The 27,517-nt window shown below is 41.3% G+C and overlaps 1 protein-coding gene across 1 annotated transcript in view; it reads right to left on the bottom strand.

Annotated features, from left to right (window-relative positions):
* Nucleotides 1–27,517, bottom strand: part of PRKCG (protein kinase C gamma) — a 283,303-nt gene that overhangs the window by 46,038 nt on the left and 209,748 nt on the right. The window contains exons 9-10 of the mRNA XM_069946946.1: nt 18,166–18,195; nt 8,139–8,270 (exon numbers count right to left, since the gene is read on the bottom strand). Coding sequence (XP_069803047.1) covers nt 8,139–8,270; nt 18,166–18,195 — 162 coding nt within the window. The remainder of the gene's footprint in view (nt 1–8,138; nt 8,271–18,165; nt 18,196–27,517) is intronic.

The raw sequence follows: 27,517 nt of genomic DNA on the forward strand, positions 1-27,517 counted from the left end.
AATTCGGTGGTCGTCATACGCTGGGTATGGTCGCCCCATACGGTGGGGGGGCTCAAAAACCGCTGCATCCATTAAAAAAAAAAAAACTGTTAACTCACCCGGGCCCGTTCCCGGCCTCGGCTGGTCTTCTTCTCCGCTCCCATTCCCCGGCGCAGGCAGTGTGATGTACCCTGACTGCGCCGGGAATGCCCAAAGCCCTCCCGAGCTGCCAAGCGTCTAATTGGAGATGCTCGGCTGCTCTGGAGAGCTTCGGAAGAATGACAAAGGCTTCGGGAGGCTCCGTAAGTACCAGAAGCCTCTGTCATTCTTCCGAAGCTCTCCTGAGCAGCCGAGCGTCTCCAATTAGACGCTCGGTTACTCGAGAGGGCTTCGGGCATCCCTGGCGCAGTTAGTGTACGTCACACTGCTTGCGCCCGGGAACGGGAACAGAGAAGAAGACGCTCGGAGGCCGGGAACGGGCCCGGGTGAGTAAACTGTTTGTTATTTTATTCAGGGGTTAACATTTTCCCGTGTATAAGGCGAATCCCTGACAGTCTGATTGAAAGACAGGGGTCATCTTATATACCGGAAAATACGGTACACTGTTTTTCATAGATGTTGCTGGTATCTAAAGATACACAGTCCTTCCCTTTAATGCTCAAATACACTTAGGACATCTCCATTCTCCTAGCTCACTAACAGGAGGTTGTTATCATTGTTGGAAATGTTACAGATTTAGTGGATCTGCGCACCAGTCACAGTCATTAACTCTACAAGCCTTCTATCTCACATTACACTCCTCCATGTCTCTCCTCCATTGTTAATACACTCCTAGACATTGCTTTACTCATGTTAAGGCTGCTATCAACAAGCAACTTTATTAGCTGGCCGGTTCGCTCTACAGACACAAAACAGCAATTCTTTGGTAATATAATTATACACCCAAATAGAAATATGGGACTATGACCAAACACAATATGCAGTCTCAGACATCTGTTCAAATGATTAAAGGTGCAGACTGCTTATACACTGGGTCTTGCCCAAAATGGCATAAAAATTCCCTATAAAAAAAAAGCTTTCAGAGGCTGCTTTTGGGTAGTATACCAATTGGTAAGAAATTGTTGACAACTAGATAAGTTTCTATGATGCACTCAAAGACATTTTGTCCCATTGAAAAAGTGTGCACATGATTGGACCAAGAGAAGCAGGATGGCCCATTCAACTAACTGCCCACTATCCAGGATGTTTTACCTAAACTGTTAGAATAAGTGCTTACAGTATATGAAGGCAAGCACATATGGTGACCACCAGTAGAGGGGATCATTTGATCTGCCAACAAGCACCAGCATCCACAGCTCCTTGTCCACCATCCACACACAGGTAGCACTTTCATTACACACCCCTGTCTGTGATAAATTTTGTTTAATTGCACCCATTACATGTCCTGCCATTGCTTCTGTCATCATGACCATCGCCTTTGTTTGCAGTGGTGTCATAACTGAGAAACCTGAACTGTTATGGACTGAAACCATACTGTCTTTAGTGATAGATCTAGGTTCCCTGTGGGATATGATGAGAGTAGGGATTAAGTATGGAGCCCTCATTGTCAGTGCTTTAATCCTGCATTTGCTGTGACACACTGCCCCACCCTTGTGTCTCCACAAACAACCATATCTAATCTATTTTACAGTGGTGTAGCTACCATGAAGGCAGGGAAGGTGACTGCTATGGGGCCCCTGCAGGAAGGGGGCCCGGTAAAGCCTGCTCTGCCCCCATGGTAGGTATGCCACAGACAGCCGACCACTGCACCCCTCCCCAGGGATCCAGAGAGGGACCTGCCACTATACTGTTTAGAACAGCATTTCCCAACCGGGGCGCCGGGAGAACCCGCCAGGGTTGCCACGCAGCTTCTCAGGATGCACAGATCACTTTGATGTTCCGCCCGCACAGTGAGCGGGCGGAACATTGAAGCGAGCAGAATGCAGGAGCAGGACCTGTCAGCGTCCTCCTCCTGCATTCCCTCCAATAGGCTGCTGGCACTTCATACCAGCAGCCTATGGGACGCCGGGACGTGACCTCTCCGGCAGGCGTGATGATGTGACGTCTTCACTCCTGCCGGAGGTCCCGTCCCTGCGACTTGCAAGAGGGAGCCCGAAGAGGAGGAGAGCTGCTTCCTGCACAGCGCGGATTAGGTGAGTAGGATGTTTGTTTTTTTGGGGGGCACCTCTAAGGGCATTATTAGTTCATGGGGGCACCTCTGGGGGCATTATAAGCTCATGGGGGAACCTCTGGGGGCATTATTAGTTCATGGGGGCACCTCTGGGGGCATTATTAGTTCATGGGGGCACCTCTGGGGGCATTATTAGCTCATGAAGCATCTCTGGGGGCATTATTAGTTCATGGGAGAACCTCTGGGGGCATTAGCTCATGGGGACACCTCTGGGGGCATTATTAGCTCATGGGGGCACCTCTGGGGGCATTATTAGTTCATGGGGGCACCTCTGGGGGCATTATTAGTTCATGGGGACACCTCTGGGGGCATTATTAGTTCATGGGGGAACCTCTGGGGGCATTATTAGCTCATGGGGGCACCTCTGGGGGCATTATTAGCTCATGGGGGCACCTCTGGGGGAATTATTAGCTCATGGGGGCACATCAGGGGATCCTACATACAGGGGGAATCCCACATTCCTACTCGCTTTACTGCACATAACACCAAACAGCGCAGTTACTTTGGGAGCCTATAGGAGGGAGAAAGGAAAGGAAGTTGCTACAAATGTGCGGAGCCTAAATTGTTTGTCTCGCAGGTTCTGAAGAGATGAAAAGTAGCTGGAAGGAATCATCATGGAGGACTGGACTGGATGGAGAGGAAGAGGCAAAGTGATGCCTCAGATCAAAGAAGACGTCACCTGTGAGTCACTGTATGACCGTTTTCCTATTTTGTAGAACATTATTTAGTAGGGGTGCCCCGAGCTAATTTTTTTTTCCAAGGGGTTCCCTGAGGTGGAAAAGGTTGGGAAGCACTGGTTTAGAAGATCAGATAAGGGACAGAGGAGCAGAACCTGCCAGGTGCTGCACACACTGAAATAGAGTGATGAAGGACCTTATCACATGACCCAAAGAGAGAGAGAGAGAGAGAGAGAGAGAGAGAGAGAGAGAGAATAGTGTCTGTAACAATGGTATATATATATATGTGTGTGTATGCGTGTGTATGTATGTCAACAGTGTCTCAAGTGATTGACAGGTTAGCTCCCAAAGATGTTCTGCAGCAGTCTCTATTAATTCTGGGCTCTTATAAGATAACTCACCACTAAAAGAAAATGCAGCAGATATTATTTCTGGCTCAATAGTTCTTATTACACTTAGGAGATGATTTCCCTGTGTATGGTCTATTCATGTTGTATATATATGAACTAATGTAATCACATTCTAGTGTAATTGTGTGCATGTCAGTGATGTATCGGTATATATGTTAATGGTGCCTCTGTGTGAGCATATATGTGCGTTATTGTGTGTGTTTGGCAGTTTGGCCATATATTTGGAAGGGGGGGTACAGGATGCAGGGGGAATCCAAACTACACCCCTGCTATTTCATATATCCATGGTAGACATAACCTAGCAGGGTATCAAAGCCTCTTGTACAATTTTTCCCAATAAGAATATCCCTTCCCTCTATTGTGGCATTAAAGTGTAAGTGACAGGAGCAGCTCCTGTCACTTACCCATCTGGACCCCCGCAGTCTGATTGTGGGGGTCCCGATTGCTTTCAAGTACCGTTAGAGGTGTCTTACCTTCCTGCGTGTGGTCAGATCGCCTATGGCATAGCAATGATCAGTGTATGCAATCTAATGTAAGAGTAAAAGCGCATGTAAAAGTCCCCCAGAAATACCCAAAGCCCTCCCCTAATTCAAATTTATATCACTCCCTATCAAATTTTATAAATAAAACATATAAAAATAATTAAATAAACATCCTTTATACCGTAGTGTGCATAATTGTCCAATCTATTGAAATATAACAATCATCCTGTACAACGAACGGCGTAAACAAAAAGAGGGGAAAAAAGTGCCAGGATTGACGATTTTTTGTTATATTATATATAAAAAAAAATTAATATAAAAAGTGATCAAAACGTCCGAGCTACACAAATTATATTAATCAAAAGTAGAGATCATGGCGCAAAAAATGACACCCCATACAGCCACATTGGTGAAAAACTAAAACCAATATAAGAGTTACAATAGGTCCATTTTATTAATAATTGATTGCAAAAAAAAGGATTTCATGAAAAAAATATACCGTATTTTTCGAGTTTGGGATATACTCTCCGTATAACACTATCTCCCAGTGTACACCAAATAAAAAATGAATAAAAAACATCAGACAGCAGCGAGATCTGAGATGCAGAGAAGGAGGTACAGTGATACCGGTAGGGTACAAGGGCGAGCTAGACGGGTGAAAGAGGTGTGTTTTTCTGGACACAGCGCCACTCTACCATATCTTTTTTCCATAACCCAGATACTTGCAGCTTGCTCTACCCTTCATACGGTCACCACATACAACTGAGATGCGGACGTTTTTGAGCTCCCCTCGCCGTATGTGACGACCGCAGATTCTCCAGTCTGGTTTCAAAGTTTTCCAGCACCCGCCCCATAGGATCACACCCGCCCTATAAGACAACCCCTGACTTTCAAGAAGATTTTCCTGGGTTAAAAAGTAGTCTAGTATTTTTTGTTATCAATAAAGTATTCTTTTCAACAAGAGGAAGTAAAAGACTACATTGGAAATCCTACAAAACACTGCAGTGTAGTCTACTGTATACTCTATGTATAGTGTGGGATATGCCATCAACTCCATGAAGAAAGTACTGGGGAAAACCTGCTGATGTAATTGCCCATAGCTGGACAGAAATCATATATGGATAGTTAGAACTTGCTAAGAAAATACAGGTAGTTTGCCTAGTGCTGTTGCAAACCACCTGACAAACTATAATGCAAAATGAGCACTGGGTGGCTGTCAATAGTTTATTGCAGGGTGCCAACGCCCATGTCTCCTGCCAATGAGCTGTTTGGTGCTAGCACTACAGTGTCATTGTAGTGCAGCCACTGAATAGCTGATTGGCCAGGGAGCCAGGTGTCAGCACCTGTCAATTGAGAATAGGCTATCAACTGTCTAACGCCTTTAAATGCACAGTGACATCACTAGACCTTCTCAAAGTATCTAATAAATAGATGTCAGAGACAGATACCACACTTTTGGTCTCTGTCTGACATAGGCAGCCCATGTTTACCATGTTCTTTGAAAGTTTTTCCAATGTACATACTGGGTCCAGCCTGAGTTTGTGTGCTAATAACTTATTATTATTATTATTATAACTTACAGGTTAGCCTAAATACTTTTACTGAAATCTAACAATCCTTTTCAATTTAGGGTGGCTGATCACTATGATCAAAGCATGATAACTTTTCCTACCCCTATGGGGACTATACAAGAGATCAGAGCCAATTACTAAAGTCACATCTGTATTTCATGTTTGCTGTTGAGTTATTCTTTGTTATATATTAAAAAAAAAAAAAAAAAAAAAATATATATATATATATATATATATATTTTTTTTTTTTTTTTATTATTGAAAAGATAAAGCCGTAGCTGTAAGCATTTAGCCACATTTAACCTTGAACAAGCAGTATCACTTTGGGCATCAGTCCATAAAAGCCTTTTTTTAATATAAGAAGTGCTCAGGGCAGCAGAGTTATATTAATAATAGTAATGGTACATTTTACTTTTGAGAAATGTCTATTGAAATGAAGTTAAATTACTTAGGAAAAGTAAAAAAAAAAAACTTGTGTTCCGGAATACTTCACACAAGGTCAGTACAAAGAGAACTTTTGAAACATGTTGATCATCGGATGTCTTCAGTAAATGTTAATTGTTTGCATTGTGTTAAATTGTGGTAATCTATACAGCTGTAGTTTATCACCAGAGAATTGACACATATTGTATAGTATATTATGTACACTGTTATATAGTTTGGTATGGTTGAAAGAAGACACATGTCTATCAAGTTCAACCAAGGGAGGGAGGAAAATGTGGGTATATTTTTCCTTTTCATCACCTGTTTGAACACTGCACAGGGGCCTTAACAATCCACCACATGTGCAGTTTTCAGACAGGTGATGAATAGGAGAAATTGTTCTAGGGGCGTTCCTAATGTTGAAGAAGGTGGGGAGGTGTCACAATCCTAGGGCATAGACACTCTAGGCCATGCCAATTTGACAGTGTGTCACATCATCAATAAACACTAGTTACCCAGCACCACTGGCAGCCATCCAAAACATCACACTGCCTCCAACATGTCTTACAGATGATGTGGTAATCTTTGGATCATGAGCCGTACAACGCCTTCTCCATACTTTATTCTTTCCATTATTCTAATAGAGGTTGAAACTCTTGGTTTCATCTGTCCAAAGAATGTTCTTCTAGAACTGTGCTGGCTCTTTTAGATGTTTTTTTTTTAGCAAAGTCCAATCTAGCCCTCTTACTCTTGAGACTTATGGGTGGCTTACAACATGCAGTGAACCCTCTGTATTCACTTTCATGCAGTCTTCTCTGTATGGTAGATTGGGTATATTGATACGTCCACATCCTGGAGAGTGTTGGTCACTTGGTTGGCTGTTGTGAGGGGGTTTCTCTTCACCATTATTATTCTGTAATCATCCCTCGTTGTTGGGTGTTCAGGTCTTTTTGAATTAGTGAGTTTCTTTTCTTCTCAGCATGTACAAAACTGTAGATTTTGCCACTCGTAATGTTGTAGCAGTTTCTCAGATGGGTTTTCTCTGTTTTCACAGCAAAGGGGTTATCCAGCGCTACAAAAACATGGCCACTTTTCCCCCTACTGTTGTCTCCAGTTCAGGTGTGGTTTGCAATTAAGCTCCATTTACTTCAATGGAACTGAGTTTCAAAACCCCACCCAAACTGAAGACAACAGTAGGGGAAAAGTGGCCATGTTTTTGTAGCACTGGATAACCCCTTTAAGGATGGCTTCTTTCACCTGCATGCAGAGCTCATTTGATGGCATATTTTCTTCACAGTAAAATCTTTCAAATGCAGACACCACACCTCACATCAACTCCAGACCTTATATCTGCTTATGGAGAATGACATGACATAACAATTGCCAATAACTGCTCATGAAACGGCTAAGGAGTCAATTGGTCAACACGGTGGCACATGTTAAGGAACTGAAACTCTTCATCCAATTTTAATGTGGATACCCTCAAATGAAACATGAAAGTCTGGATTCTATGGCCATGTCCATTATATAATGATTACTTGAATATGTTTCAGTAAACAGGTAAAAAAAACAAAACTAAATTTGTGCCAGTGTTCAAATATACTATATGGACAAAAAGTATATTTATATGTTTCTGTAGTCTCTAAAACTTCCTATGCTAATAACGAAAACCAAAGATGCACTACCTTGTTCTTTTTACATTCTGCTTCTATTATAGAGAATACACAAATAATAGAAAATCCCTGGGTGTTTACATCACAAAAACACTTTATATTATTTGTACAGCACTGCAGCTGAAGTAAACTCACCATGGGATCCGGTGATCACACAGGGAGAATTCTGATTGCCAATGCATAAATAAATCAATTTCCCATCAACAAAATGCATGATAATGAACCCTGACAATGGGTCGCACAATAGGATTTCAACAATTGGTCAAAAGAAATTGAAAGCATTTAATTTTTTTCAGATGATTTCAATCAGCCTAGCATAAGTAAATAGATTATTATTGTGGATCTGAATGAGACATATATCTTCTAGCTGTACATTAATAAACAATATACACCTCAGGAAATGAAGAAAACATGATATATTTGGAGAGAACATCAGTAGGCGACCATGAGGTAGAATCTTGCCTCTTCCTAGAATGAAGGCGCTGTCATATTAATTAAGAGTATATTCACAGGTGGTAAATTTGTTGCAGAAACTTTTGCATCTGTGCCACTTTGGGTAGGATGGAGCATTTGTGTATGGAGCTGTTGTAATATGGTGCCCTTATATCAGGCCCTTATATTGCACCACGTACAATGCACACTATACACAAGTTCTGTTTTGTCACAATCTATCCAAGAACTAATGTTACTAACCTTCCCAAAACTTCCTTTTCCGAGCACCATAAGAAAGTTGAAATCTGAGATGTGGAAGCGACTGGTACCAAAGAAGCTGACACGCTTGGAATCTGTCGGGCTCGGACTCGGAACTGGACCTCGTCTCACTTTCTGCACAAGAGAAGCAAAATGAAAAATATTGATCAATTATTGTTTTTAACTACCAGTGCAGGCAGTGTGACGTACACTACCTGCACCGGAGATCGCCGAACTTCTCCCTAGCAGCTCATCAGAGAGGCTAGGGGACGCTCGGCTGCCGGGAGAGCTTCGGGAGAATGAGAAAGGCTTTGGCAACTTCCGGCGCCTCTCTCATTCTCCTGAAACTCTTCCGGCAGACGAGCGTCTCTGAGCCTCTCCGATGAGATGCTCGGCTGCTAGGGAGAGGTTCATCAATCTGTGTATGTCACACTGCCTGTGCCAGGAACGGTACCGGAGGCGCGCGGAGGTCGGGAGTGGGCCCTAGGTGAGTTAAATGTTTTTTTTTTTTTATAGTGGTCGCCACATACGGTGGGGATGGGGCCATTTTTGAGCCCCCCCCCACCGTATGGGGCGACCATACCCGGTGTATAAGACTGCCCCGACTTCTAAGAAGATTTTTCAGGGGGTTTAAAAAGTTGTCTTATATGCCGGAAAATCCGGTAGTATGGTTCACAAATAATATAAGGGAAGGCAGATATCAGCTGGGGTTGGGCCTATATCAACGCAGTTCTACTATGTATATGGCATATTACACCGTTATGCATAAATGTTTTACTTTTCTTGACACCAATTACTTTTTCACTGTGCAGATATAAAGGTCCATGGCCTTTGATTTACTACCAATTCTAATTAACCAAAGCAATTGAACCACCAATAGTTAAGTCCATTACGCATCTACACAAGACATAGCACCTACAAATAAATAATGCTGGACAATAATCTACATATATTGAAAAAAATTACTTTATTGATACATAGAAATATATATGATTTAAAAACACATATTAAAAAGGGAGCCAAAAACATACAATACATACATCAGATGGTATACGGGGCAAAGCAAATAAATAAATAGATAGTGTAGCTACTATATCTCGACCATTGATGGTATATCAATCAGCCCATAGAGGTAAGAAGGTGCATAGAAAAAATGTAAACCAATATATATAGAGCTGCAAGTGCAGTTCAGAAGCAACCTAGTACAAAGTTACATATAGTGTCAAATTCATACAGATATACTCAAACCTCAGGGTATATAATCCATGATATGTAGTCCTGCCCTGTACCACCACTCACCCAACGCTGCGTTTCGCTGTGCAAGCTTTATCAAGGGTAATAAAGATCAGGTCACTTGTCTTATTTATATAACCAGATACCAATCAAATTGCTCATATGCAGCTGACCATGCATCACAAATCATCCCACCGACCAATCAGAGAATACTTCCCATTTCCAATCTCCCACCCCTTACCAGGTGTATCCTACTTACTATACTAATCTGCATCATTCCTATGAGACCGTCTCCGGACACGAACCGGAAGTACGTGCGGTCACATGACCGCTCTTAGGTCACATGACTTAAGCGTCATACCGGAAATGCTCCAAGTAGAGAACTCATCTATCGGTTCCCGGAAGTCCCAGTACCATGGTAACATATATACGATCCCGGTCATGTGACCGAGAGCGCACCACGTGACCTCATCTGGTTCCTGGATACATAGACGCCATGGAAACATAAATACACTCCCGGTCACGTGACCGAAACTCATCACGTGACCAAAGGGTCCGGACCCGGCGCATGCGCAGTAATACAAAAACAAGACTTGGACATAAAAAATGAAACACAAAAAAACACATACACAGCCATATAGATATTAAAAGGGGGTATATAAAGAAAGTGACTAGTGATAAAAAATGAATGAAAAAATATCTCTGATTGGTCGGTGGGATGATTTGTGATGCATGGTCAGCTGCATATGAGCAATTTGATTGGTATCTGGTTATATAAATAAGACAAGTGACCTGATCTTTATTACCCTTGATAAAGCTTGCACAGCGAAACGCAGCGTTGGGTGAGTGGTGGTACAGGGCAGGACTACATATCATGGATTATATACCCTGAGGTTTGAGTATATCTGTATGAATTTGACACTATATGTAACTTTGTACTAGGTTGCTTCTGAACTGCACTTGCAGCTCTATATATATTGGTTTACATTTTTTCTATGCACCTTCTTACCTCTATGGGCTGATTGATATACCATCAATGGTCGAGATATAGTAGCTACACTATCTATTTATTTATTTGCTTTGCCCCGTATACCATCTGATGTATGTATTGTATGTTTTTGGCTCCCTTTTTAATATGTGTTTTTAAATCATATATATTTCTATGTATCAATAAAGTAATTTTTTTCAATATATGTATATTACTACCAATTCTGCATCACTTTTTTGCTTAGAAGAGTAATGAAGATCAAAGGTAGACTATACCTAGCCTTACCAGAAGTGTCAGACATATATCTTGACAGTTAAGTGTTTTGAGGACTACAGAGCAAACCACACCACTAGCAGGCTGGCTGCTGCATTGTTCTTTATACAAACACTGACTGACTCCATAATGGAGTTGGCTCATTCTAACCATACATATTATTTACTGCATGTGTACAGCAAAGCGGCATGTTTTGTATGGACAGTTTAAGGAACAAATCTTTTGTGTTTGCTTGGCAGTGCCTAAATGTATAAGAGCCTTTGCTAAGCAACAGGAGCTGCGGTCAGGATTGACTCCATCTCCATGGTCCTTTAAAAAGCAATTCGGCTGTTTGCCAGACAGAAATGCTATTCATTGTTTTTACTTCATTGGTACTTTTGCACATAAGAGGTTTATTAGACAGGATAACAGCATGGCTGATAGATCTAGACATTAACTGGGTTATCCATCCTGTAATTGATAGACATCAATAATAGATGGCGGGGGCAGCATTACCACTGATCAGCTGTTTTCAGGGGCTGTAGTCTCATGCAAGTATAGCAAGGACAAGTGAAAGTATTGCGTTTAAAGTTATGATCACATGATATTTAATACAAACCACATCAGAACTCCCTACATATATAACAGCCAGGACACATCAGACAGTTTGAACATGACAACAATAGACCAGACAACAATCCCAGAAATGTATGCACAATAAACTTATTGTATTGTTACTGGCAATACAATCAGCGATGCTAAAACTACAAACCTGTGTGAATATTTTACAGTAGGTAAAGCAATGTACGTCTTATCGAGATACATAGAGAAGAATGCTGGACGGTAGAAGAAAGTCACTTTGTTCATCTGAGAAATTCAAGCTATATATGTGTTGAAGCCATCCTTTACCTGAATTGTTTCTCCTTTCATTGTGTTCTCACATCAGACACACTGACACTCAGATTAATGTATAAGGGCAATTTCCCACCTTAGTATTTTGGTCAGAATGTTTGTATCAGAATATGTAAGCCAAAATCAGGAGTGGAACCTACACAATCAGACATATAATGGAAAGATGGGCAACTTTTCCATACTGTATTTTGGACCCACTCTTAATTTTGGTTTACACATGCTGAGGCAAATTACTGAGGGACAGCCCGCTCATCCAATCACTGGTGCTGTCATGTCTCAGTCATTATTTGATGATGGAGGCAGTTGAGGACACCGGAGACACAGAGGAGGATATCAGGGTAGTGTTGACAGGTGAACATATTTTTTTGTTTGCAAGAATTTTTTTTAAAAAAGGTTACAAAAATCTGCTTAGCCGACAAAGCTATCTAAGAATTATACATCAGATAAGACATTGTTGCTGGCAGTCCTGTGAAAAGGGATTTTCCTAATAATTTCATATTAATCACTTTAGTTTCTGGACTTAAAGCGTACCTGTCTCGATTTTTTTCTTTTTACAAAAAATGTTTTTCTAAGTTTAAATCGACAATAACATACAGGCAAGCTCCCTCTGTGGTGTTATTTGGTCCTTTAAAAAAAAAAAAATAAATAAAAAAAGGGACTAAACACTGGAAGTCCCAGTCTTTTGCACGATCACCTAAAGAAAGACACCTGTTCATCACGCAGGTTGCATATCAACTGAGGGCAATTATCTTAGGATAATTATATTATCAACTATAAATACTTATCAGGAGACAATGCCTTTTGTTATGAAACAGTTCAGTTAACATAATGTTACTGTGCGGTTATAGAGGTGTTGGGGCTATGTCATAGGAGAGCTGACCATAAAATGCAAGGACCTTCAAGATTCTCTGAATGCTACTGAATATGGATGTGCAGCTGTAAACATGTGCATTGAAGACTTGTCCCGCTCCATGCTTGCTCAGAAATGTCTGTTACTCAATACCAAGCCATGTCTGTGAGTGCGCAAAGGACTGGGACTTCCTGTGTTTGGTCTCTTTTTTTGAACAGAGAAAAGACCAAATATCAGAACGAACAAAGCATGGACCACAGTTTGACAGGAAGGAAGGCACCTAGTGGCCATAAGTAGAATGTTAATTTAAACATAAAAAAAACTTTTTTTAAAAAATTAACAAATTATATAGTAAAACTGCTTCCAGTCACAATCCATGGTGATTCCATATTATATATATATATATATATATATATATATATATATATATATATATTGTAAGGATCTTCCCGGGGGATGGTGTGTTGGACACAGTTCAGCAGCACACTTGGACTTATAAAACAGCTTGGAGTTTATTTGTAGCATAAACAGTCCATAACAGAAATATAGCAACACTGTGCTTAAAGAACAAAACAAAACAAAAGGTCTTGCCCGTCTGGGCGCTAACTAACAAAACAGGTTGCCTCTCTGGCACTTCGATAACAGTATCGCAGGGTATGGACAATCCCCAGCAGCAGTGGTATCCCTTGCTCCCAGCAAATACAGCATGCAGGCTGTTTCCTCCTGGCTGAGAGCCCCCACCTGCAGCTCTGCAGAGCTTTTACCTTTTCCAGGCTCATCAAATCACACCTGATCACAAGACCCAAACTGGATCGGGGGGAGGGAATGGCAAGTCCCACTACTAAAACCTACCTGCCATTCCATGTAAATCCAGGCCCGGTAAAAATAAATAATAACTTAGCAGCATAGCACTGCTGAGCAACAGATCCCTCCTGGACTTACCATCTCACACTATGCATCAGCCTAGGTGAGATGTAAACCCCCTCGAACACATCTCCAGTGACATGTCTACAATATATATATATATCAACAGTAAATCTTCAAAAGCACTGACTGTGTCTTCCAAGGTACTGATATGTTGACACCCTGTCAAAATCAGGTGCTGACATGTTTGTGCCCAGACTGGTATGGATCCATTTACTTCTATAGCCCGATTGTAGCAGGGAAGTGACTATGCACAGTACATTTTTACTGGGAATCAAAAGTGCATCCAATTATGCTTTTGAAACTGCATTTGCCTCCCTTTAGCATCTTTGTGGAGGATGAAAACAGATAGCAATACACCATTAATAAAGAAACCTGTTATTCCTTATAAGTTTGTCCAGTCATCTGCCCAAAGCAGCCATAATGAAAAGTATAATGGAAAGAAGACATCTGGCCTTGGATATATTGTGTGTACAGCCATATCCACACCTATTTTCTCCCACTTTATTCAGGCAGGATGTATGTATTTATGTGGTTGGTGAGTTGCATGCACAGTAGGTAACAGTACTACACATCATCAGCATCTCTCAGTAGTGCAGCTTTAGGCATTGAAGAGATAAATTCAAGTATTTGTACGTCCTTCGAGGTATTTAAAAGATCAGATTTACACTGCTGTTACATTAAAATCTCAGAGATTTCACCCTCGTCCACTGCACTGGACTTATTGAGAGACACACATGACTCGCCGAGCATGGCACAGACTGGGGAATAGTCCCAAAAACCTGGGGAATTTGTACAAAAATGTATGAGCAGCCCTTGAAAGATCCTTTCCCCCTTAACCTTTCAAAATACTGTGAGTAAGAGAAACAGGTAATAGTGCTGTTAAACAGTGTTGGGTGTGAAGTGACAATCCGGACAGTGGAAAATTTGAAAACAAAACATAACAAATGTGTTGAAAGTAGGTCCAAGGGATTTCTGTAGCAGCATCACAAAATATTGGTATTGTTATAATAATACTGATCTGCACTGTAAATGTTCCTTACTGGTATTATTGTAATTCATAGAGCACTTTCCCATACCCCTAGACCTGATAACAGGCATGGTGGAGGAGTTGGTGTTCTTCTCTCCTTAGACTGCTCTTTCCAGGTCATTCTCCCTGTGCCCTCCCTCTTATTTTCATCTTTTGAGGTTCACACCATACGACTTTTCCTTCCATTTTCCCTGAGAGTCGAAGTCATCTATGCCCCCCCCCCCCCCGTTCATTTCATAAGTTTCTTGATCACTTTTCTACCTGGCTTCCTACTTTCTATCTTCTGATATTCCTGATCTAATCATGGGCGATGTTAACATTCCCATGATTAACAACCCAATCTCCCCATCAGCCACTCAGTTTGCCACACTCCCACCAAGCTCTCAGACCACAATTTTCTCTGCTGCCAAACAATACCACAACGCCCTCAAAACTACCCTGGACAAACTTGCACCCCCTATACCCCAAACAGCCCAACACAGACGGCTGGCACACATCCAGAACTCGTTTTCTTAGAATCCAAGACAACAGCCAACCTTCTATATTATACTGTAAGTTCATGCTTAGAAGTTACTATTCTGCTTTTCACTGTGCTAAGCAATCCTACTTCACCACTCTCATCTCTTCTATATGCCATAACCCAAAACCTCTCTTTGATAAACTAAACTCTCCTCTCTAGTCCATTATTAATGCTGCAGCCAGGCTCATCTCTCTGTCCAACTGCTACACCGATGCCTCCCCCCTGTGCCAGTCATTACACTGGCTCCCTATTAAACACAGGATACAATATAAACTGCTGCTGCTCACCCAAAAAGCTCTCCACAGTGCTGCACCTCCCTACATCTCCTCCCTTTATCTCTGTCTACCTTCCTACCCGTGCCTTAAGCTCCTCTAACGACTTACGACTAACATCCACCTTGATCCGCACCTCTCACTCCCGCCTCCAGGACTTCACCCGAGCTGCACCAGTTCTATGGAATGCATTACCCAAGACTGTCAGACTCACCTCCAATACCCAAGGCTTCAAACGTGCCCTCAAAATACACCTGTTCAGGCAGGCTTACCGGCCCGCCTCCAGTGCTTGAGCACCGGCCGGTTCCGATGCATAGAACGACGCTGTGCACGGGAACCGGGCCTTGGTCCGGAAAATGGACCGCGGCACCGGCTTCCCCGTGCCGGCGCCGTTCGATCCATCGGTTCAGGTTAAAGAGGATGTACCTGGTGGTACATCCTCTTTAAGCACTTAGACTAACACATGCAGGAATTGGTTGGTGACAGATTCACCCCCCTTACCTTCACTACCTTTTTTATAAGGATGGCTGGACCAAAAAAAAGCAATGAAGCACTTCTGCCTTTTTGTCTCAACCCCCTTCCTGATAGTGAGCAGGGCCCTCACTCCTTATGTATGAATAATTATATGTATATCTCTGTAATTTCTGCTTTGTGTCTATGTATGTACCCCCAGAATTGTAAAATTCTGCGGAATCTGTTGGTGTTATATAAATAAAAATTAATATTATTATTGTTATTATTATTGTACAAGCAGATAAAGCCTAAGTGTAGGCCTCACACTGTTGCATTTTATTTTTGTACCTGTTACAGTAGTGAATTATATGGTAGAGCAAGCAGGCCCTCTAGTGGCAGCAGTGATGTATTGCTCAACCACTGACGAGGCATTGCAGTAAAATCAATGGTGTTACACTTAAAGAGCCAATAAGAGGGCTGTAAATATCTTATTAGACATATGTGTTGCGGATATCATTCCCTGTGTAAGTTCTGCCAGTTTTGCAGAGGGGACATGATAAATTTCCCTTTTCTCCTGTATGTAGAGAGAGAGTCATGAGAGTGGGCTGCAGTATATCTCGATCTCTGGCGCTAATTGATGCAGTTCTTCATACTTGTTCAGCTTTCACCACCAATTTAAAGGGAGCTTGTAATGTTATTTTTTACTACACTTTTTTCAACCCCCTCACGCCCCCTTCACACGGCAGTATACAGCTTTGCAATACATGGTCTATGTTTGCAGGTGGCACATGGATGTGGGGACGGCGCCAGTACAGGGCTTACTCGAGCAAGTGCCTAGGCCCTAGCTTCTCCAGGGGTGCCAGAGAGGAAGAGGGGCTTGGTGCCCTGATGTTCAGTCTGCTCACTGTAGTACAGGGTGAGCACTAAACATTAGAAGAAACAGGAGATGGAGCAGGACCTGCAGAGAGAGAGAAAGAGGGGGGGGGGAGGGAATGAAGGACCTGATCACATGACCCCCAGATCCTCAATACTAAACAGTGGAGATCGGCGGGCAGAGAGGAAGAGAAAGAAGACTGAGCTGTAAGTGCTGTGTGTATTTGTGCGTCAGTCAGTAATATTTGTCAATAATGTGTGTCAGTCAGTAAGTGTGTGTTTATCAGTCAGTAATTTGAGTGTCAGTCAGTAATGTCTGTCAGTCAGTAATGTGTGTGTGTGTGTGTGTGTGTGTGTATATATGTGTGTCAGTAATGTGTGTGTCAGTAATGTTTTTCAGTAATGTGTGTCTGCCAGTAATGCGTGTCCGTGAGTGTGTCAGTCAGTAATGTCTGTCAGTCAGTAATGTGTGTGTGTGTGTGTGTATATGTGTGTCAGTAATGTGTGTGTCAGTAATGTTTTTCAGTAATGTGTGTCTGCCAGTAATGCGTGTCCGTGAGTGTGTCAGTCAGTAAAGTGCATGTCAGTGTCTGTGCCAGTAAGTGTGTGTGTTATTAATGTGTGTTTATGTTTCTTAGTGGTGTCTCAAGTGAGGAGCCCACTGAGGCTTTGTCGCAAAAGAGCCCACAAAAACCTGGAGACTGGCCCTGCATGGATGATATTCCGTGTTCACTCAGTGTGCCACCTGCAATTACTGACTATGCATTGTGAAGTCTATAGAAACCAGACAGCAAAAAACATATTGTATAAGTGCAGGTCCTATTTTATTTTTTATTTTTTGTCTGTGTGCATTTGCCCATACACTATAACCAGACATATATAATGTAAGTATTTGTATATCTGCGAGATGCAACATACTGGCGTGTGAAAGGGGTCCCATACTTCACTTTTTATAAACTCTGCTTACAGTCATAAATTAGGGGCCCAATTTTTAATTTTTAGCAGAAAAAGACCACATATTTTTCTATTGTCTGTGTACAACATTTAGCTGTTTGATTGAAGATTTAGTGTCCGGATATGTAAAATGGTAAAACGTAAAGTAGATAATATACCTCTATATTTATTCTGAGATAAATTACTTGCAGGGTCCTGAGGAATAAGACAGCCAGAGGGCATAAGGGACGATTGTGCTGATATGGTATAGAGCTACTGTGCAGCTCCCCGAGGATTTCAACAGCATCTGCCGTGTGAGAGGGGCGGCGACTAGTCATCTGGGCAGGGAGCCACCCGTGACAAATCACGGCTCTCTGCCTGTCAACGTGATCATGCGGGGATGATTGACAGGAAGAGAGCTCACTAACAGGAGTCAATCATCCCCACAGACCTTACTGACAGGTAAAGCTACAGCTTCAGCCACGGCCACAGTAGATCTATATTCTGTAGCTGGGAACCATATCAGCACAATCTGACTGGTTCTCTTCAAGCCCAGATATTGGAGCCAGAAATTGCTGTTTATGTACTCGCTTCTTTATCTCCAAAGCCAAATAGTATTACCTGAGCAGGTACACAGCTAGAGTCATCTTTACACAAAGTATTAGCACAATAAGACCAGGGACATAACACACCAGGCAGACAATATAGAGCTGTTGGCGATGCCACAGTTAAACAGGACTCACATACAGGACGCTGTTAGTGTTCACAACACATAACATGTATATATTACCTCATATAGTTCAAGAGGGAAATTGCACGCCTGAAATAAAGAGCAAAATGAAAAGGTGTGGGCATGTGAAAGAAAGTAAAGGTAATTCAGGAAACAGAGAAACAGATATACTGTAGTTAAAGGGAACCTGTCACACTGAAAATGCAATCCAACTTGCAGGAATCATGTTATCAAGCAGGAGGAGCTGAGCAGATTGATATAAAATTTTATTTAGGAAAAGTTCCAGGATAACTTGCCATTTACCCATGTAAGTCTCTTCTCCTTCTGGGCTAAGTAGTCACATGGGCGGTCCTATTCAGGGATTGACAGCTCTCTGTGTGTAAGTTTGTTGGTAGAAAGAGCCGTCAATCACTGAGTAGGGCCACCCAATTGACTTCTTAACCCACAATATGTAGAATAGACAAGTAAGTCACCCTAGTCAGTGATTGACTACCTGTACACTTACATACAGATAGTTGTCAGTCTTTGAATAGTACAAATAAAAAGAAAGAGAAGAAAGGCCCGGTGCCTCGTGTGATACCTTCAAACACTGGACAGATGGTATGGAAATGTAGGCTGCTCACCTTGTTGCTCCTTGGGCTTTGTGGATATCACCCCTCACCGTCCATGGGGCTACCAATGTTTTGGTGGTCCATGGAATAGCGGAGTGTAAGATATGGCTAGGATGTATTTGGGCTGCTAAAGCTGATTGTACCACAAACGGGAGGCTCCCAATAGGGTCCCGTGAGAGATAAAACAAGGGGCACCTTAAGGTGCACCTTATTTTGATAAAGGGGACCTGCCTGTTCCCGAAACATATCAACATCAGTGCTGTTTTATAAATAAACTGCATCTTTATTTTATTTTGCAATTTTGGATGTCTTTTCTTAGGCAGCGCTGAATAGAAGTACCCTGTTTTTTTATTTATTTATTTTTTTACTCTTTTTTTCTGTTATTTAGTCTTTGAATAGGACTGTGACTACTTACAGTGGTGAAAAAAAGTATTTAGTCAGTTACCAATAGTGCAAGTTCCACTACTTAAAAAGATGAGAGAGGCCTGTAATTGACACCATATGTAGACCTCAACTATGGGAGACAAAATGAGAAAACAAATCCAGAAAATCACATTGTCTGATTTTGTAAGAATTTATTTGCAAATTATGGTGGAAAATAAGTATTTGGTCAGTAACAAAATTTCATCTCAATACTTTTTTATATATCCTTTGTTGGCAATGACAGAGGTCAAACGTTTTCTGTAAGTTTTCACAAGGTTGGCACACACTGTTGTTGGTATGTTGGCCCATTCCTCCATGAAGATCTCCTCTAGAGCAGTGATTAGGTCTGAACCCGTGATTAGGTCTGATGGTCTGAACCCGAACGCTCGTCATCGGATTACCGCTGTCTGCCCGCTCCGTGCAGCGGGCGGATCCAGCGGGAGGACCGCCTGGAAAACTGGGATACAGCCTATGGCTATGGCTGTATCCCAGTTTTCCAGGCATTCCTCCCACTGGATCCGCCCGCTGCACGGAGCGGGCAGACAGCGGTAATCATTGCGGATGGTTCGGGTTCATACGAACTCCGTACGAACTCGGTTCGGACCATCCCTAGCAGTGATGTTTTGGGGCTGTTGCTTGGCAACATGGACTTTCAACTCCCTCCAAAGGTTTTCTATAGGGTTGAGATCAGGAGACTTGCTAGGCCACTCCAGGACCTTGAAAGGCTTCTTACAAAGCCACTCCTTCGTTGCCCTGGCGGTGTGCTTTGGATCATTGTCATGTTGAAAGACCCAGCCACGTTTCATCTTCAATGCCCTTGCTGATGGAAGGAGGTTTGCACTCAAAATCTCACGATACATGGCCCCATTCATTCTTTCATGTACCCGGATCAGTCGTCCTGGCCCCTTTGCAGAGAAACAGCCCCAAAGCATGATGTTTCCACCCCCATGCTTTACAGTAGGTATGGTGTTTGATGGATGCAACTCATTATTCTTTTTCCTCCAAACACGACAAGTTGTGTTTCTACCAAACAGTTCCACTTTGGTTTCATCAGACCACAGGACATTCTCCCAATACTCTTCTGGATCATCCAAATGCTCTCTAGCAAACTTCAGACGGGCCCGGACATGTACTGGCTTAAGCAGTGGGACACGTCTGGCACTGCAGGATCTGAGTCCCTGGCGGCGTAGTGTGTTACTGATGGTAGGCTTTGTTACATTGGTCCCAGCTCTCTGCAGTTCATTCACTAGGTCCCCCCGCAAGGTTCTGGGATTTTTGCTCACCGTTCTTGTGATCATTTTGACCCCACGGGGTGAGATTTTGCGTGGAGCCCTAGATCGAGGGAGATTATCAGTGGTCTTATATGTTTTCCATTTTCTAATTATTGCTCCCACAGTTGATTTCTTCACTCCAAGCTAGTTGCCTATTGCAGATTCAGTCTTTTCAGCCTGGTGCAGTGCTACAATTTTGTTTCTGGTGTCCTTTGACAGCTCTTTGGTCTTCACCATAGTGGAGTTTGGAGTCTGACTGTTTAAGGGTGTGCACAGGTGTCTTTTTATACTGATAACAAGTTTAACTCAGGTAATGAGTGGAGGAAAGAGGAGACTCTTAAAGAAGTTACAGGTCTGTGAGAGCCAGACATCTTGATTGTTTGTAGGTGACCAAATACTTATTTTCCACCATAACTTGCAAATAAATTCTTACAAAATCAGACAATGTGATTTTCGGGATTTGTTTTCTCATTTTGTCTCTCATAGTTGAGGTCTACATATGATGTAAATTACAGACGCCTCTCATCTTTTTAAGTGGGAGAACTTGCACTATTGGTGACTAACTAAATACTTTTTTTTCCCTACTGTAGCTCACAATGAGCAGAGATTTACACTGGTAAATGGCAAGTTATCCTGGAACTTTTCCTACAAAACTATTTATATCAATCTGCTCAGTTCCTCCTGTTCTATAACAAGATGCCTGCAGATTGAACAGCATTTTTAATGTGACAGGTTCCCTTTAATAAGGAATACACTGCTAGAGCACTATATCAACCTGGTAACTGAAAACTGATGAAAAAGTCATTGCAGACCAGAATTTTAATGGTTGTGTATAAGGAGTTCTAATACTGGGTTTACTACAAAATAAAATTCATGGCACAATTTAAAATATGGTTATGGTTCTAAAAGCTCATAAGATGGTATAATATTGGCTCCTATGTTTGAGCATAATATCACCTCACATATGCGTCTATGAGTTCTGTGATAGCTCACATGTGTGCCTGTGAATACTATATCAGCTCATGTGTGCCTATGAGTACTGTGATAGCTCACATGTGTGCCTGTGAATACTACTTTATATTAGCTCCTGTGTGCCTATGAGTACTATGTTAGCTCACATGTGGGTCTTCTTAGACAATAACAGTGTGACTTCCTTTTTAAAGTTTTATTTTAATCTTTGGCAATGATTACAGGGAAGCCTCAGGTAGTAATTAATACAATTTACAATATAAAATATTATATTAATATTAACTACTGTAAGTAATTACAATTGTAATTCATACGTGTGTATGCAAGCACAAAAGTTTCTGGCCTTTATAATATACAGTTTATCTACATTGCTGCCAACATTTGACTTTTTATTTTAGTGTGGCCTATAGTGGGTGTGGTTAGTTGTTTTGTTTTTATATGTATATTATATAGTAAATAAAGAATCCCGACACTAAACAAGTAGGATAATTGCTATTTATATAGTGAAGCATGTCTTCAACAGCAAACAAGGAGACGCTTCAGCCACTTATCAACTTGGTGTGTTTACACAGACAGATTTATCTGGCAGATTTTGGAAGCCAAAGACAGGAATGGATTTGAAAATAGGAAAAATCTCAGTCTTTCCTTTATGACCTGTTCCCTGTTTATAGTCTGTTCCTGGTTTTGGCTTCAAAAATCTGTCAGATAAATCTGTCTGTGTAAACGCACCATAATGCTGGCTTTACACAGAACGATTATCGTGCGAATTTGCACGATAACGATCAAATTCAAACGATAATCGTATGTGTAAACGCAGCGAACGATCGAACGACGAGCGAGAAATCGTTCATTTTGATCTTTTAACAGGTTCTTAAATCATCGTTCGCAAAAAATTCGCTGATCGTTCCGTGTAAACAGTCGTTCACTGATTTTTCCTATGTGCGAGATAGGCTTAAACGATCGGAAAACAAATTTTCTGTACGATATATCGTTCCATCTAAACACTGATCGTTATAAAAGAAAAACTGTTACTCAGAAATCATTCATCGTACGATTGGGCGAATTATCGCTCCGTGTAAACCCAGCATAAGTCATAAGCTAAGTTGATGAAGGACACTTGGCAGATTTTGTTTGTTTATGATGACATGCTTCACTATACACTACACTATCCTACATGGTGCAGCCAGTATTCTTTACTACATATCTCTGGATCTTCCAGCCACTGACAGCGGAGCACTCTCTCTCTATTATATGCCCCCAGCATATTACGGACCCTAGTATAACCCCCCAGCATATTACAGACCCCAGTATCAGGACCCCAAAATATAACAGATCCCAGTATCAGGCCCTCAGCATATTACATTCCCCAATATCTGTCCCCTAGCGTATTATAGACCCCAGTATCAGGCCCTCACCATATTACCCCAAGCATATTGCAGGCCCCAGTATTAAGCCCCCAGCATTAGGGTTTAATATATTTTTTTTTAAATTATTAACCTGATGTTGCATTTTATGAACTTTTGCCCTTTTCTTATTATTATTGAAAAACCTCCTGCATCCATTTTAATTTCACTTCTGTCCTATAGCGAAATGAAAAATCATAGTACTTCCTGATGTAAAAGATAAAATAACCTATAAATATGAAATATATACTCTCCTTGTCAACAAGAAAAGCATTAACTGTTCTTCAACACTTGACTAAAGAAGGAACATATGTACCCACATCATTGCAATTGGGAATCTGGTATTGAGGGATCAAAAATGCAAAGAAAGTGAAGAATAGTCTGAAAAAAGTTCTTGGTGAATAGGAATTCTGCAAAGAACTCTAAACTTTGGCATTTTGTCTTGTGAAAGCAGATCAGTTGAGGGCATATTTATCCCAATGCAATCCCTGCTGGATGATAACAATACATAGAGGAGTGTAAAAATGACTATTTCTGACACCACAGCAGTCAACTCAGGTCACAATGTGTTGTTGTCGAACTCCAGGGATTGTTCATACAAAAAGGTCTAGAAGAGCCTCATTGGGTGCCAGCAATATATCCTTCTACGTCACTTAATGGATTCCCTTTTCCCAACAAGATCAAGGGCACCCACCATGAACTACCAAGTAATTGAGAAGGCTTTAGGAGGGTATGAGGTCCTACGGAATAGATATTCTGGCACAGAACAGATACCAACATGAGGAAATTCTGGATGGAGAGATGACTTCGGGGATCTTTTTAAACTATGTGAAGCTTAAAATTTCAACTGAAGCTCAACTGCCTCAACTGAATGAACTGCCTCAACTGAAGCAGCGTAAACTGCCCTTACTTTATACTGCCAGGTGGAATTCATGGGCATTGCATTGATTTTTTTTTTTGTGCCAAAGGCGACATCGGCCTGAATCTACTTGTGACTTCATTGCTAATACATGAGTGAATGCATCTTTTTCAAAGCAGCACTATTCAGACATACTCATACAATGAGCTGCATGCTGCTATTTCCAAATTGAAGTGTCCTGGGACTTTATTTTTTTTTATTTTTTTTTTAATCTGGACAAAAACTGTCGCTGCTTGATGTTTTTATACTTCACCCTAATACAATATAGCTACAGGTGCAGAAGCTTTTTTCACAATTTCACATTATACTTGTTTTTGAATGTTTTAAACCAATATATTTTAAAATGTATATATTTTTTAATTATTTACAGCATATAAAGCAAAGTACTATGACTTTTCATTTTGCTGTAGGGTAAAAGTGAGTGTACAATGGGTTCAGGAGGTTTTACAATGAAAATAACAAAAGAACACCAGAAAACTAACATATAGGTGAAAGTTCATCAACATCAGGATAATTACAATTTTCAAAAAAGGTTTAAAAGTCAAAACTCTACCCAGCATATTACAGACCCAAGTATCAGGTCCTCAGTATGTTACAGAACCCAGTACCAGTTCCCCAGCATAATACAGACCCAAGTATCAGGTCCTCAGCATATTACAGACCCCAGTATCAGGCCCGTATCATAATACACACCCCAGTATCAGGTCCCCAGTATATTACAGACCCCAGTATAAGGCCCATAGCATAATACAGACCCAGATATCAGATCCTCAGCATATTACAATCCCCAGTATTAGGCCCATAGCATAATACACACCCCAGTATCAGTATATTAGAGACCCCAGTATCAGGTGCCTAGCATATTATAGACCACGGTATCAGGCCCCCAGCATGTTATAAAGTCTAGTATTAGGTCCTCAGCATACTACAGACTCCAGTTCCAGACCCCTTAGCATATTACAGACCCTAGTATCAGGCCCCCAACATATTATAGACCCCAGCATCAGGTGGCCAGCATATTATAGACCCCAGTATCAGGCCCCCAGCATATTAAAAACCTTATTATTAGGCCCCCAGCATATTATAAACCCTAGTATTAGGCCCCCCACCAATTATAAACCTTATTATTAGGCCCCCAGCATATTATAAATTCTAGTATTAGGTCCCCAGCATATTATAGACCATAGTATCAGGCCCCCAGCATATTATAGACCCTAGTATCAGATTTCCAGCATATTATAGACCCCAATATCCGGCCCCCAACATATTACAGACCCCAGACCCCCTTCAAAATTGGGACAGTCCAAATTACAGTGATTTGTAAATATGACATATTCAATGCCTTTATATTGAAATGGATAATGCAAATGTGATACACTACAATATTAGCACAAGTACTGCCATTAATGTCATTAAGTGTATGAAATGTAACTTTGCTTATTATGGCAATAAATACCACTTTTTATAAAAGGGAGCCATCATGTGGCTTAGGTAGCATATACACTTGTGTCCTGGGTATTCCCCCAAATCTGTATCACTGGCCATATCCCATAAAATGGCGCCTACAACTTCAAGTAACAAGTGATGTTACTACAGTAACAGTTAGTTATACTCCATATTTTGCTTATCCCCTTCATGACCAAGCAGTTTTTTTAATAGCACCTTTCAAATGCCTTAACCTTACATTTTTAGCAGACATATCTATATGAGGGTGTGTTTTTTTGTGGAATAAGTTACAAAATAAGTCTAGTGTCGTTTTTTATTTTTACAGTGCACACCATGTGGGATAAATAATGAGATTATATTATAGTTTAGGTTGTTACGGATGTGGTAATGCCAAATACAGTGGTACCTCAGTTCTCAAACTGCTTGGAATTCAAACTGAATTTTCAAGAAAAATTTTCTTTGGTTCTCAAACTCTTGCTCAGTTCTCAAACACTTTTTGGGGCCCCAGTCTTGAAGTACTCAGTATCTGAATGTTTTTGCGAGCGTGGATGGTAGGTTGTACCTGGTGAGTTTAGCACTGGTGAGGCCTCACATACTGTACAGTACTGTTTAATACTACTGAAGTGCATATACAGTACAGTAGTAGTACAGTCAGGGTACCACCATCTCCCATCCTGTATAGTACTGTATAAAATTGCTGGTGTGCATATACAGTACAGTAGTAGTACAGTCAGTGCACCACCATCTCCCATCCTGTACTGTATAAGACTGCTGGAGTGCATATACAGTACAGTAGTAGTACAGTCAGTGCACCATCATCTCCCATCTATTACAGTGTTGGGATGGGGGGGGGGCTGTATACAGCAGAGGGTGAGTGAGGAGTTAGTGACTACTGTTCTATAATTGCTGGTTTTGTTGAATGTTTCTTGTGTATAGTGTCCTGTACAGTATAAAGTGCTGTTGTGTAATGTAATGTACAGTATATAGCAGTGCTCCTCGAACTTTTTCTACTGGAGCCTCACCCAACAGACCAAGCCAATGCCTGGGCCTCACCAAACTGACCAAGAGGGAGCCTGGCCTCACTATCTGTGGTGAAAGTCCATTTAGAAGCTGAAAATAATGCTAGAGCTACCTTTCACCCATCTCCCAAGCTCTATATACTAATAAAGCAAGTACAAAATAAGTTAATAATGTTGCTAAAATTGAGATTTTTGTAAACAGCAAAAGGACTGTGCAGCTCATAGTCACTTTTGTGAAAACTGCCTCCCCAGCTGGGCCTCACCAACAACTAGGGGGCGCCTCACTGGTGAGGCCCGCCTCACAGTTTGAGAAGCACTGGTATATAGTGCTGTTCTGTAATGTCCTGTAGGGATTATACTGGGCACTTTTTAACGTAATATATGGGTACTGTAGGTAATTATTGGTGGGTACTGGAACCAATTAAACACATTTACATTATTTCCTATGGGAAGACACTGCTCGGTTCTCAAACTGCTCAGTTCTCGAACTGCCTTCCGGAACCAATTAAGTTCGAGAACCTAGGTACCACTGTATTTGTTTTATGTTTTATAACAATAATTTTGTTAAGTGAAAATTGTGTAACTGTATTTTTTGGGGGGTGTTTTTTTTTATATTTAATACAATAAAATTAAAATTTAGAATATTTAAATTTTTATCTTTTATTAGTCTTCCGAACACAAATATAATACACTGTACTACTAATGTGGTTTATTATTTTGTCAACATAACATTGATAGGCGACCTAACCAGCCCTGCCGGAGACAAAACTAAGTAGGCACAAATATATGGCATACCTGGGGGCCTTCATTAGACCCCCTGCTGCTATAAAAAATTATCTGCATCCCAGTCATCGCATCACCCTGTTGCTGATGGGGTGACAAAAGTCCAGAAACCACTTAAATGACACAATCACAATTTCACAATTTAAGGGGTTAAACTACAGGGGTCGAAAGTTTCTCTGCTCTTGATAGTTAGAGAGTGGTTCCTGCTGTCATGCAACATACAAGTTCCCATGATATTCTGCAGAGGAGACTGGTGCCAGGTTACTTGTGCCCCGCTGACAAAAGACACATTGTCATTAAGAGGTTAAAAACGCTAAAACTTTGTTCCACAGAAGTTTATGTTGCACAATTTCTACATAGTTGTGCTGGTAAGAAGGCACAGAGGTTGGAAAGAAATAAGACTGGAGCCCAGTCCTTATTTTCAGTGTTATATAATGCTAGGATAACTTAATCTGGGCATACTGTATGATGTAGACGTTTGTTGGCAGACCCCCTTTTTATTTTACCAGGATCTTACAATAACACTAGGGTGTATGACGGTGGCTTCCTGATGTGGAAGGAAAACCAT

Source organism: Dendropsophus ebraccatus, chromosome 12 (genome assembly GCF_027789765.1).
Source record: "Dendropsophus ebraccatus isolate aDenEbr1 chromosome 12, aDenEbr1.pat, whole genome shotgun sequence".
Lineage (NCBI taxonomy): Eukaryota > Metazoa > Chordata > Amphibia > Anura > Hylidae > Dendropsophus > Dendropsophus ebraccatus.